The sequence below is a fragment of the Diadema antillarum genome, unplaced genomic scaffold (genome assembly GCF_040938485.1).
Source record: "Diadema antillarum isolate AM-2024a unplaced genomic scaffold, OU_Dant_1.0 seq00000443_RagTag, whole genome shotgun sequence".
NCBI lineage: Eukaryota > Metazoa > Echinodermata > Echinoidea > Diadematoida > Diadematidae > Diadema > Diadema antillarum.
In genome coordinates this window covers 106178-120741 of record NW_027271418.1, presented here as the reverse complement: position 1 = coordinate 120741, position 14564 = coordinate 106178, and the positions used below count along the sequence as shown (strand labels likewise).

Here is a 14564-nt window from a genome sequence, read left to right as displayed (position 1 = left end):
ATCGGTAGCTCCCGAGTTAACAGCACGTCCCTTACATGCACAACGACAGCCACGCAACCTGAAGAGTTTGCTTACACGATCTCGAGTCAACAGAACAATCAATCCTACTGGAAATCATAAATGTGGAAACAAACGATGTCAAATATGCGCTCACCTAATCACAGATACAGATATCACACTTGGCTCCGGCCACACCCTCCATCCGACGTCAGGGGACTGCAACAGCAAGAATGTAGTATACAGCCTTACATGCAAGCAATGTCCCCTGGCTGTCTACATCGGAGAAACAACAAATTTTAGACAACGTTTCAACAATCACAAAAGCACAATCATTAGAAGTCAAACACAACATCCAGTCGCACAACACTTCAACAAACCAAATCACACACTAACAGATCTGCAATGTTGCATTTTATACAAGGACATGGAAGCATTTGAAGAAAGACACGTGAAAGAGCTAAAAACAATCATCCGCACACGAAGCTTCCAGGGACAGGGCATGAACATAGATCTATCATGGCTCACGAACTACACTTTTTACAAGTAGGTGCGCCGCTTATTGTTGTATGTTCTCCCGTTTACCCCGCTGCAATAGATCTTATCATTATATTGCTTGAGTGATATAATGCTGACGCTCCTTTTAACCATTTCTTGGAACCAGTCTTTTTTCCACTCCGAGACGTATTGTGACGTATCTATTTAATCAAAAGAAGAAAAATATGATTTTTCACGTATTTCATATTCATGCTATAGTCTCAGATTATTTAAAGACTATCTACTCACCAGAATTTGGAAGTTAATGTATGTGTATGCTGAAGTTTGAAAGGAATGGTAAACTGCTTGCACATATTTTGCATAACCATCAGTGTGACGATTCAGTTTGATTTAAAAAAATCGAATGTTTATATTGATCATGATAATTTCAGATTATGTAAAGATTATCTATACACTAGAATTAAAGTTAATTTATGTGTATGTTGAATTTTGAAAGAAATAATGCACTGCTTTTACATTACCACCGCAGCTGCGTATTCAGAGGAATTACTTCTGTATCAGTCGTGCCAAGTTTTTTCATGTATGCTTTATACTCATTGTAATTTCATTATGACGTAACATTGTACTGTTGCCAGGATGCGCGCTGGGTGTTAGGATGCCTAGCATGGATGCGTTAAAGCGCGCATCCTTAGTAACACGGTTGCAGATATTGTTATGGCTTAATTTTGTTATTGTTCTCTCAGTATCAACACTTGAGAAAGGGCGGCGAGACGCCCGAAAATTTGTGTGAAGAAATAAACCGTTGGTGAATACAGCATGAACTTTGTTGCAGCTTTGTTACTTATCTTTTTATCTTGCCAACACGTGGACTACCTTATCAACATATATATATATATATATATATATATATATATATATATATATTGTAGCGCCCCACGTCTGATTTCAGGCCTGCTAGTATTCAGATACTCCTTACCTTTAAATGCAGCAAGTGTTATTTGTACAGGATGAATACTGATGTAAGCTATATGCATGATCACTTACCGTTGACTGTATATAGATGCATCTATAGGCATTCCCTTTAATAGTGCAGTCGGTGCAGTCGACGAGATGTAAACCTATATAGCGAGTTTTTCTGGCCATCCTTTAGAAATCAATTGTTATATATCTGTAATTTAACCGAATGAGGAGCATCCCTATATAAATTCTTGTAGTTAGACAGCTGGATTTAGGATGAATTGACGGCCCCATGTTGACATGACAAGCGTTAGACGGCAAATGAATACTGTACAGTACTTGAGCACTACGCGCAGCGCGTATTGTTCATTATCGTTTCCGGAATGAAACTCATTTACATACGAGCTGCATTTGGATCCGTCAAACTTACTCTTAAATGTCTAAAATTGTTATCATAATGAAATAGTAGAATTTGAAGAGAGGCAAATGATATCAGTCAACGGCATTTTGTTATGACTACGGAGATATATGTATGTTTTCGTATGTTAGTGTGTAGTAACTTCGAAATATGAGATTTTAATGTCATAAGTGTTTGGTTGTGCCGGGATTCGTGTCCGCGGAGAATGTGCACTGAGGTGAATTGGAATACGTTGTGTTTCTCGGATATTTGCACCTTTTCGGCTTATTATTGATTGCGCGGACAATAAGAAAAAGGATAATCTACATGATATTAATAAAAATTGTATTTTCTTTCCAATGATGTATATCATACATCAGGTCTAAAGTTGTATTTTAAGATAAAGGCAATATTACGTTATTAAAATAGTACGGAATTGGCACGGATCGCCATTTTCGGGCAAGTGCACGCATTCTACGCGGATCGCGATCCGCGTAGTAGGGTGTTTCCTACTACGTCCGCAATAAGCGTATATAAAGGGAAATTGTTAGTGTGAAAATCAGAAGGGGATGGGGTTACCGCCGTGAGCGGTCAAGGTGTAAACAACCCAATAAGCGGTCTGCCGACTGACATAGTCCAATGTAAAGAACAAAGTTAACCGCTGAGAGCGGTCTTTTATAATTATAGTTCAAAGAATAGTTTAGCCCCCATAATAACTTAAGATATAGAAAGACAGGATCTTATAGTATGATGAGTATTCCATAGAGGTAGTTTGATTCTGTATATGATGTAACAGTGGCGATAAATTGGTTTGTAAAGATGAGTTAATAAATTGATGTTTAGTGTTATTTCACTTGGAATTCAAAGACAAATCTCTTCTGACCTTTTATTAGTGTGATTAAGTTACAAACATTCTGGTATACAACCTCTGAAACATCTTACGCATTCAGATTTCCCTTTACTTCAAGATCATATATTTTGATCGAAACGAACTTATTCATTTGGTGGATAGTGCCCCCTGTTATCTTACGAGAATTAGCTTCAAAGATTAGTTAAAGTCTTTCCGCTCGGGACTTAACAATCTTACACGATGAATCCTGACAAACGACAACACAAGACAGAACACGATACAACACTGGCCAAAGATGGTGTAGGCTACACTCTCGAACCCCCAATAATGATGAGCGAGGAGAACAACGGCTTGGACGACGAAGTAGAAGCGGGGGGCCGCCACAATTATATAAGTATCCAAACGAGTACCGGCATTCAGAAGCCATAGATAAGTTTCAGTAACATTTCTTAAATCATAATAATCATAATCATAATCACTATGATGATAATAATAATAATATTGTCATTAATAATAATAATGATAATAATAATTATTATGATTATAAGGCGCATAATAAGCCAATGCTTCTCTATGCGCTGTACAATAACATACAAAATACAAAGAAACAAATGACTACCAAGTAGGCCCTATCAACCAAATAAATACGACATGATATTAACATAGTAGTCCGGTGTTGTTGTTCTTGTTGTTATTGTTGTTTTGCTTTTGACCCAGATATTATTACGTACATGTTTTTGTTTGTTTGTTTTTTGTTGTCGCAGTAATCGTGTTCTACCTGGGTATTGAACTTGATAAAAGCTTAGTTGCCACCTTAGGCAACCTAGCGGCTAGCGCATGATCCCAGCATAATCATGTAATTAGAACAATCAGTATGTTATTCATTAATTTCAATCCAACAGAGCACGAAAACACGTTTTTCCAATAAAGTTTTTGTGTAGGGAAATCCAGCTTTGTAGATTTTAACAAAAGTTTTCAAAATGTCATCAGAGCATAATTGTATATTCCACCCAAGTACACAGATGGTTCACTATCAGTACCATATTCCACGCACATAATAAGTACAATATCTTTATTTCAATATGTACGTGTTAAAAAGGAAAGCAAAACCCAACATTTTGTAGATATATGCATAATAAAATGACAATATAGGGAGATATCCACAGAATTGGATTTGGAAGCATTTTACATCTCCGCTCCCTGGCGGCACTGGCAATCCGCACGTGTGTACCGCAGAACTCTGTGTAAGAGTTCTGTGGTGTGTACTCGGACGTGTATGGTACGTGCGACGTACGTGCATGCGTGGTCCCGTGTGTGCATTTATACGTGCGGCATTCCGTGAACCAAAGAGGCGCCCTTTGCCGTGAACTGTGTGAGTGTGAGTTCGACATGGAAAGCGAGGAAAACGAAGTTGTACGGCTGTCTGTCTCTCATGGTATGGCTATGATTGTGATAGTTAGATGATATATCAATACTTGTGAATATTTTTTCTCTTCACTAGACTCTACCTTGGCCAACTTTTTAGCTTTCAGAGTTAATAACAAAGACTGCGAGCTACTTGTAGTCCCATCTATAGGAACTTTTGTGGTGCATACACTTAACTCCGGATGATTATCAGATTTTTACGTATGAACAACTGTAAATTGATTACACTTAGTGCAAAATTTCAGAATTTGTAGAGATTGGGATGAGGAACAAGGGTGTTTGGGGTGTTTCAAAATTTATAACAAACCACAATGAACAAGGGTGGTGACGATGGCAGCATAGGCGCCTAGGAAGTAAAATTTAGCCCGACCAGACGCTGAGTGTTACTAAAATTTTCTTAGCATACGCGGTGCGAATATACAGCGAGTGAGCGACGACTGCATGGTGCAACTGGGCTGTGTATAGTTACTTAGGAAGTAGATAGGCCGAGGAATTCTGCTCTGTTTATTACTAAATTTATTAATTAGCGTCTGCGTCTAAGTTGGGTTCTATTTTACAACCAATTTAACAACAGTGTGCGATTATTAACAATAATATTAACACTTAGGATGTCTGATAACAGATGTACAATCCTTATTTGAATATGAATTGTCCTAGACTCCTACAAATTTTTTATTACTGCTACTGGTGCCAGGGCTGCCAACGCTGGAAACTAGTTGAGAGTGAGACTCCCATAGGCCAATGCTATAGGAGTACAAATGAGTGAGATCAATAGAAATGCATGCAAATGAAATAAAGTTTTAGAGTGAGAAAGGACCAAAATGCGTGAGTCTCACGTTCAATGCGTGAGAGTTGGCAGCCCTGTGGTACGCGTACTGGTAATATTAATATAATAGTAAATAGTGGCCATAAATTTTCATGATTTTGTAGAAAAGTGTGGATTAGGCCTAGGTCATAGGTAGGTCCACTAATAACCCTATATATCAAAATTAAAAAGGCGGCAGTGTACTGTTGACACTGGGTTTCACAAATTTCGTTTAGGGCCTAGTGTAGGATGTGTTTTGTTGATAGGGTCTAGATGTCTAGGCCTTTGTTGCAGTGTGTTGCAATCAATATTTACATTTTTTTTTAATAGTTTTATTGAATATGCTATTTAGTTAATGATGACTTTCAGACCTTTATAGTCGCAGAAGTCTACCCAAGGCTGTAATTCTTTATTTCCCTGATATTGTTTGTTTACGTGTTCGTTTGTTTGTTTGTTTGTTGTTTTTTTTGTTATTTTCTTTATACAATCCCCAAGCTCACCCTTGTGCTCAACATTTTTTTATAGGGCCAGACAAATACAATGTGGAGCTGCCAGTAACAACTTTGGTGAGACAATTGTCTCAGAGACTGGAAGAGCTCACAGGAGTGCCCACTGGAGGTCAAAAGTTGATTCACAGGGGTAAGATGGAAAAGCCACATAGGGCATGATGATACCTTCAAATGGATGACCTTATAGCTTAAAAACTGGTTAGCGTACTATATACATTTGTTTTACAAACCCTTGTACAATGTACTACCAAGTAAAAACAAAACAAAACATTCATTTTTTTTAGGAGACCTTCAGATGATTTTTAGACTTTTACATTTGAACAGCTGTAAATTAGTTGAGTACAGAGTTTCAGAATTTATAGTGATTGGGATGAGAAATTAGAATGTTTCCAAAATTTGTAACAAATTGCAATAAACAAGAATGATCACATGGCAGCCTCATCATAAGAATGCATGAGTTGGGGCTCAAGGAAACAGAACAAAAGAAGAAGGCATGCCTAGATTCTACACAGGTGAACTTGTCAAGCAAGCGGTATTGTATTGATATTACACTGCTACATTTCTGAGGCTCCTATATTTGTCACCAACACTGTTTGGTGTAATTCGTTTATGATTTTTCAAAATATTGATTTCTCTGCTCAAGGAGCACAATAAATTCCACAAATCTACACATAGAGTGGTCAATTTATGTACTACATGATGTCAAAATTATGAATATTATCGTGATTGCCCCTTTAAGAGAGGTAATGTATTTTGAGAATAGCCTTTTGCCATGATAGTACATCTTGCTTTTCATTATTGATTAAGGATAATTGTCTAATATGTGAGCTCATCTTATAAATCTGATTCCCTGTAAGTGTATTATGTTGATGATTAGATTGCCAAACAAAATATTAAAAAAAAAAAAAAAACACTGAGAAACAGTACTCCAGATCCTTGATTGTAAATCATGGGTCTTTTAAAGTTGTGATGTTGAGCTAAATTCTTTGAGGGGGTTTTTGTTTGTTTCTTTGTTTCTTTGTTGCTCTTTTTTTTTTCTTTTTGCATGGAATTATTTTTGTACTCCTTTCTTCCAAGGTAAACATTTGCAGGATCCAGAGCAGACACTGAAGGCCGCTGGACTGAAGCAGGGGAGTAGGCTGATGCTTATTGGCAAAAAAGTAAGCAGGAATAAACAATCATCACTGGGGGACAAGACCTTGTATTCTACAAAATGACAAATGTTCTTAAGAGCAAAAAAACATGGCAGCCAAAGCTTTATATCAAATGGGATAGCCTCTCCTTTGACATGCCGTGGTAGCTTCATTTGGGGGATAAAACAGCTAGGATTTGGGTGGGACATCACTTTATTTTTATTTATTTTTTATTTTTTATAACTGATTGTCTCCCCATTGATACAAAAAAGTAATTTTCCCAAATATTTGAGATACAAGGTCTTGTCTCCCCAGCGACAAAATAGCAGTATGGTCCAGTTTTGATTTTAGCTAGCACAAGTATCATGCACAAATTTTGCTACAACATCCTTTAAAGAATAAGGCACAAAATAGTGGCCGACATTGGAAGTCCACGCAGTGACAAATATGATGTGCCCTGCATGCTTATACGTTGACATACTACCATCTCAGGATTTTCTATTTTTCCCCCTTTCTTCATTCAGCATGCTCCAGTTTCAAGTTTTGGACTACTCTGATGAATTATATTTGTATGGTTAGCCAGTGGTGTAAAATGTTCAATGGAAGAAGAGACAACAACTGCAATTTTTAACTGTCCAGTTCATAAATCAAGTCATTCAATATGTCCTTTTTTAAGCCTTCCACTCTATGCAATGTATTTCAGAATGTATGTCAGAATATGATTGTAATCCTATGTGTTTTTGCTTTCAAAGGAAGATCTTGATTATAATCTTTTTTGTTGTTGTGTTTGTTTGTTTTTAATCAAACTGCTAATCCTTCTATGTTCATTTATGGAGAATGTTATGTGATATGATTGCATCTAGTATTAGATTTGTGTGTGTGTGCAATATTTGCATCAAGTCACGTTTATCATCCAAAACAGACCAATCCAGAGGAAGATGAGAACTACAAGGCGATCGTCGAGGTGGAGAAGAAGTCGGAAGCTATTACCAAGAGGCAGACAGAGATCAAAGAGGAGGTGGATGGTGTTCAGCAGGTAAATATATCCATTTGCCATTCCTATGCAGTTCTCAAATTCAAGTACAGCATATTTCTATCATAATTGAATTGAATTGAATTGAATTTTTTTGAATTGAACAGGTTTTATTAGAAATCATGTCTGGCAGCCAAAGGCTGAATTGCACATGTTTTACAATCATAGTTATAAAAATAGACAGATTATTTCGGTGCTCTGTACAAACAATGATACAAGGACATGACATAAAAAAGAACAAATATTACAGTGGTCACATGTGGTAAATCACAAGAAGTGATCAATCTATGAGGGTACCAGCCCAATCAATTCTGAAATTGCTTTTACAAAAACGAGAAGAAAAAAGGAGATAAAAAATATCCTGTCAACATGGCAACACTGCTCAACACTGAATAAAAAAATCATTACTATTACAACTGATAATAAAATCAGTGAGGGTACCAGCCCATCAATACTCAGATTACTTTTTCAAAAAGAAAAGAAAAACGAAAAAAGAAGAAATGAGGAAAAGGGAAAAAATTCACTGTCAACATATCATTACACAACTAATCATTAAAAAATTTCCATCACTATTTCATCTACATATATTGATTTTGATTTTAAAAAAGATCACACCTACACATCACATTAATCACGTGTGCCAAATTTCAATAAAATAAACATTTCTTTCTTTTCTTTTAAACAATTATTATCATCATGACAGCTCATCCTTCAACATAAATAAAACATATCTTTTAGGCCTACATATCAAAAAACTACATCCATCAGAAAAAAAGAAACTATATATCATATCAATGAACATGGATATAATGAAATTCTTGTTGCAATCAAGTAAAATTTGTGGTCCCAAAGTAGTCATCTTTGTACAGTGCACTCCGAATATAGCAAAGTTCCTGGTTACAATGATGTAAAAATTCAGACCGCAGCATTATCAGCTCTATATACACGGTGTATGTTGTTAATTGTGTATTTGTTCAGTTAAAACAAGATGTCGCTATAACAAAAGAAACTACCGGTCCTGAGGACTTTGTTATAATGGGAGTCCACTGTATCCTTTTATACTTTGTTGTTCAGCTAAAATGAAAGAAACTGTCAATCTCGAGGACTTTGTTAATAATGAGAGTCACCTGATTACAATTCCTGAAAAATCAAACATTTTTTATGGTCTTACCCTCACATTTGCTTGGAAGCTGGTGCAGAAAATAGCATGTCTGCCTACCGATTAAAAAAGGCTTGGGTTTGAGACTCCAAAATGCAAATTGAATCATATTCTTTATTACTATGCCATCTCCTCTACCAAGAGACAAAAGACTAAGTCTCTGGCAGAATATAAAATGAAGGTCCTGTAAGAAGGCTCTTACGTACATAGATCCCACTACTCACACTGTGAAGCACAAGTTGCAACCGTATGAAGTGGATGTTATATGTAAATATATATCTTTGGGGAAAATTATAGCAGTTATAACTCAAGACAAAAGCTACTGAAAAGGAGACTAATGTTCTCTATAAATGTGCATGTACAGTCTAATTTGGCATTACAGTGGGTCTCCCATTATAACAGATATGGTTATAAACAAAATTCTTGTTACAACAAAGTAAGAGTTCACATCCAAATATTAACATCTACAATATCTTTATATATTTTGTACTGTTCAGCCATAATGAAAATAATGTCAGTGTAATGAAAGAAAACCGCAGGTCCCCAGGACTTCATTATAACAGGAGTCGTCTGCATTATAATTGCCTTCCCAAGCATCAGTTGACCAATTTGTTCGGCTGTATCCATAAATGCAGGGCTACCTCCAGAAGGACCAGGAGAAAGAATCTTTATCAAGACTGGACAAGAGACTAGCTTCCTGCCACGAGGAGTATGTGAGGCTGATAGAAAGACTAGACTCGCTGGTAAGTGTGCACACACCTGTAGTGGGACTGGTATTGGTAGATAATTAACATTGAGACATGTTTTCTCTTTATTGTTGCTTTGTTGTTTTGTTTGTTTTTATTGAAAGAAGACTCAAGTTCTCCAAAAGAGATCAAGTACCCCGCATGTTTTCTGTTTGGTATGAAAAGTGACCCAATTTGTCAGACTTTATCCCTGTCTGCCTCCTTTTTTTTTCAAATTTGGTGAGGCAGTATTGGGGGAGGGGTTCTACTAAAACTCTAATTAACCCTTTGTGTGCCTTAAGTGTAGACACAGAAAACCCCATAGTACTGTGCATACTGTCCAGTGTAAGTGGCACAAAATGTGCTGGAGGTTCTAATGAGTGGCCTGCATGCCTTGGTGGTGGTGGGCACAAAATGAAACAAAAACTTTTCCGAAGAATCATGGCCAAAGTCCATAGACTCAGTTTTATTGAAGGAAAGCATTTCAAGTTTGCAAATGGATCCTTTCAAATTATGAACCTTTACCAGCCACTTCAATAAACCGTCACCGACCACAGCTCACAAGTTACTATTAATCCTTGCTGTGCTTTCTCTGCCGATTGTGGGAACTATTTATTGCCAGTGAAAGAGAGATTATCTAATCCCACTAATCCCAATTGTGTCACCATGATCTTCCTGTTGCACTGAGGCAGATAGCTACACCCGAGCAGGCTTGGTACTGCACTGTAGTAATCTGCAAATTGCTGGGACTTGAAAAGCCGGAGTAAAGAACAGAAAAAAAAAGTGACAATCATAATCAAGTACACTGCTTCTTTTTTTTATGTTAACTATGCCATCTGCTACGTTGCGCTCTGTATGTTTAAAGGTATAATTTACCATTTGCAGATGAAACAAAAACCCAGCATTAGTGCTTTAAAATAGTTCTAAAATGTGAGTTGGGGATAAAAACAACCACTGTAAAAATTTGAATCCGTATAATCGAAATACACAAAATGTGAACAATGGTTATAATAAAAAATTTTCCAGACTAAACCGTCGACAGTTATGGTTTATTGAGAAATACACTGATATCTTCGTTTATTTTAGGCTTTATTGCAAAAATTTGATATGGTAGGATATTTTGTGATACAACAGACCTACCTACACATCATAAGCATGAAATGTGATATCCTGAAAATTTTTTGAATCACTGATCCCAAAGGTAAACAGGACCTTTAACGCTTTGCTATTGACACAATGCATTTAATTAAATATTTAGTACACAGTGTGCCTACGTGTATCTTGTGCAATGTGGTCGGGGCATGTGGTGATGTCAGTTACACTGTAACATCTTATGTGAAAAATCTTGTGTGAAAAATCATGCAAATGAGCACACCGTTGTCATTTTTTGCTCATAAGCCATTGAAATACTGATCTAGTATTTTTTTTTCTTCTCTTTTTGTGTTCTTGTCGTGACTGTTTTCAGGATATGAGCAGCAGTAACCAGGCGATTCGGGGGAAAAGGAAGAGCGTTATCGTGGCTATCCAGAAACATCTCGAGGTGAACGACGTAGTGGACGCCACGATAAAACGCCTGCAGGATCCCAGTGGCAGTTGATGTCAGTGGAATTAAGAAGCCCAAGTGGACTTTATCCGGTGTTAAATCAGGAAATCAGCTGATCATTGTACTGTTCACCTGTTGAGGATGATCTGATTTTATAACACGCATGTCCCATAGACTCCTGCCCGAGTATACTCTGAACTAGTCTGCAACGGGTTTAAGGAAAATGAAAGTGCAGTGTTACCATGTTGTAAAGTGTGAAGTATTGATTGATTTGATGTATAAATACCACGTGGAGACCAACTGATAACAAAAATGGAGTGGAATAAACCGACTCAATTTCACTGTATCTACTAGTGTGCTTTGTAAGATGGTCGCCCTGTTTCTTGAAATCTCCCCTTGTTACTTCTGGGCTGGGAGTTGGGACATTCTGTATATGATGACATAAATGGTATCCTGGGGTACCAAATGAAAATCAGCCATTTTGTTGTTTTATTTTTTATTTTTTAAAGGTTGTACCCTGGGTTGCCAAAAAGTGGAAATTATTTTGGTGCTGGAGCTAGCGGCGCTAGCCACTACACTGCAGTGCACTGAAGCACACGCTATTGCTAGCACAGCGTGCCATGCATGCATCGTATAACATGCAGTGGCATTGAAGTGACTATGTACATGCACACACAGTGCATGCATTTCTCTGCGGCTGTCCTCGAGTGGACGTGAGGTGGCACTACACAACGCGGTAACCCCGGGTACCGCGGCACTACGGTACCCCGGGGTAACACGTGATGCATCATATGTAGCACTGTTTCAGCTCATGCATCTTTGGTGCTGCAAGCCCCATTACAATATGTGCAAGACAGTGTACAGTTCATTCCCATTATAACGAACAGGGTTATAATGGAATTCTGGTTTATAACAAAGTAAAGATTTGGATGGCAACCTTTTATGCTCTATGTTTTTATTGTTTATTTGTTTGGTTATAAAAAAATTTCAATATAACGAAAGAAGATTGCCGGCCCGGAGGAGTTCATTATAATGAGAGTCCACTGTATTGCTAAAGGTACTGTAAATGTACTTCAGTCTGTATCTATAGTAGATATCTCATAGTCCATACATGTGTATAATCAAATTGCACAAAAATAACAAGAAATACTTAGTAGGCCCTACAACTTGTAAAGTATTTCTAAGGGGCTCATTCCCCCCCCCCCCCCCCCACCTTTTTTTTTTTTTTTTACCCCGGAAGTGCATAAGTGGCACAAGAAAGAAATACACTGTAGATAGAAACGTTGGGGTGTGAGAGTGGTAAGGCTTTGTTTTTGCGCTGAAAATCTTTTTTGTTTGTTTGTTTGTTTGTTTTTTTGCTTGTCAGCTGAAGAAACCAGGAAGTGGAACGAGAAGTTGTGCTGAAGGTCTTTTATTTTTGGGGCTGGGGATCCTCTTCAATCTCCTTTTGAGGTATTGCAGCCTTGCGTCTTCTTGTAAGAGATTGTCCGATAGGCATGGATCTTCAGGCCTTTATGGGAGACCCAGATGGATTTGTGTATTTTGGCTCTGGCTCGCTTGTCTTCGAGGGACTCTCCCACCTTGGCGTCAGGATGGATCCCCCAAAGTCCATCTGCCAAAATCACACCACTTGCTGCTGAAGTAGCTCGTCTCCATGATGGGTGAAATTCACTCTGAAGTTAGAATTCCTCTTCATAGGGTTGGTAGGGCCAATCAAGGTCCAGCCAAGCGATGACTTTATGGCATGTGGATCCTTCCTTCATTCCTTCCTCTTCCGCGTTCTTCCAGCACCCAGAAGGCTTCGGGTACGTCCCCACCTATCAGCAGCATGACCTCTTGTTTTCTATGGTAGGAGTTCTGTCCCTTTGAGGTGTGGCCATTTCTTCACATCCTCACCTCAGTATGCGGCATGCTGCTCTCCGATATCGTTAGTTTTCTCACAGTCCAAACTGAGTCTAATTGTATAGTCTCAGCCTTGCCAATTCCACTCACAGTCATGTCAACTTCAACACTCAATACTTTGTTGTTCTCTTGATTGATGGTTGTCAGCTCAGGCTCTTTTACTGTCCCTTCTTGGCCTAGCATCTTCGCCAGCCTTTCCTCAAAGTGACATTGCTTCCTGGTCAAGAAGCACCGTGATGGTTACAGTACTTCTTTCCCATTCACGCATACCTTCACTGGGAGTACTCCGAGACGTAGTGTGCCTGGTTTTATGTTTGATAGATTTGTACCCTTAGGCTGAGGATCATTGTTGTTAGTGCCGGCCCCAGTTTGGTTGTTGACACTTCTGCTGTCTGCAGAAACTGTAGGAGCGTGTGATGCTTCATGCTGCCGCCATTCTTTTTTAATACATCTCTTTGGAGACCTGCTTCCACTCGCGATGTGAGACGGTTTCAGACAGTTGTCGCATAGTCGTTTCTTCCTCACTTCGTGAAGCCTTTCTTTCTGCGTCTTGGCTAGGAATCCTTGCACTAGGAAATCCTGACACAGGTCAGTTGTCCTGTAAGCACAATGGGCATTTACATTTCAGGGGCTCTCTGTTTTCTGTCTTTGGTTGGCTCTCTTGGAAGCCTTGAGTTGAGAAGGAAGTCAGTCTCTTAGTATTACCACTAAAAAAAAAAATTAAAAAAAGATCTTTCAAAAATGTGACAAACCACGTAGGGGGTGCTTCTGAAGATAAGTCTAGAGATTGTCATATATTGCCGATGGGTCCGGCTCCGTGCAAGGGTGCGGCCATATGTTGCTTCGTACTGACCTTGGATTTCAGCTACTGGTACTTTGTTTGTTTCCACCCGGCTACTGCAAGCGGTGGGACTACTGTTAGACGTTTTTTTGCCTCTTAGCGGAAGGGGACAATTTGTTAGGAGTGCTTTCCAACTGATGAGTTAATACTTTTGGAGGGTCCATTGTTGAACAAAATAATCCTTACCGCATTAAAAGTCCATTCAAGAATCCTGGGGAATTAATCACTATATCACACGTTGAAATTTTGCTTCAAAATAAGAGATGAGAAAATCACATTCTGCCCGACAATGCCTGAAGAGCGCCCATTAGCATACCACTTGAAGACCTTCTACCTTTCTTTGCCTGACTAGCATCTCTCATGGACTTAACCTATGTTCTGACCATAGACATTGCCTGCCTCCTGTGAATGTTGTTCAATGTACTCTATGTCATGTGAGAGAATGGGTTCCACTCTGATCAAAGAATTGACGCTTTGCCCAATCCACTTGCATGTGCATTGGGAGAATTTGTTGTACCTTCAACAGAGTTTGACTACTGTTCAAGTTTGCATTGTGACCCATTTGAATCAAGGTTATTTCACACTTGCAGCACATCTGGCGAGCCAGCTCCACTAGCTTTAATGGCGCCATCATTTGGCCTAATTTGGTTCCTATCCAACACTTCTCTCACCAATGCATGTTTGATCTCATGTGGTTGCCAATATTGCTCTGCAAGCATCTCACTGGCTTTTGTGTAACCTTTATGAGGTTCCATCAACACACAATACTATCGGGGCAAATTATTTGCTT

General features: G+C 38.5%; 1 protein-coding gene across 1 annotated transcript; it reads left to right on the top strand.

Moving 5' to 3' along the window:
• The first annotated feature begins 2939 nt into the window (after positions 1–2939).
• Positions 2940–11085, top strand: LOC139732698 (BAG family molecular chaperone regulator 1-like). The gene is made up of 6 exons (XM_071643551.1): positions 2940–3093; positions 5455–5568; positions 6516–6598; positions 7494–7607; positions 9399–9506; positions 10954–11085. Exons 1-6 carry the CDS (start codon positions 2940–2942, stop codon positions 11083–11085), a joined length of 705 nt encoding a protein of 234 aa, XP_071499652.1.
• Positions 11086–14564: the final 3479 nt, after the last annotated feature.

Excerpts from the sequence above, each read along its gene's own strand:
- LOC139732698 (XM_071643551.1), top strand. The coding sequence starts at position 2,940 with ATGAATCCTGACAAACGACAACACAAGACAGAACACGATACAACACTG. Across the intron at positions 3,094-5,454 it reads GGGCCGCCACAATTATATAA|GGCCAGACAAATACAATGTG; the intron begins GTATCCAAACGA and ends ATTTTTTTATAG. Across the intron at positions 7,608-9,398 it reads AGGTGGATGGTGTTCAGCAG|GGCTACCTCCAGAAGGACCA; the intron begins GTAAATATATCC and ends CCATAAATGCAG.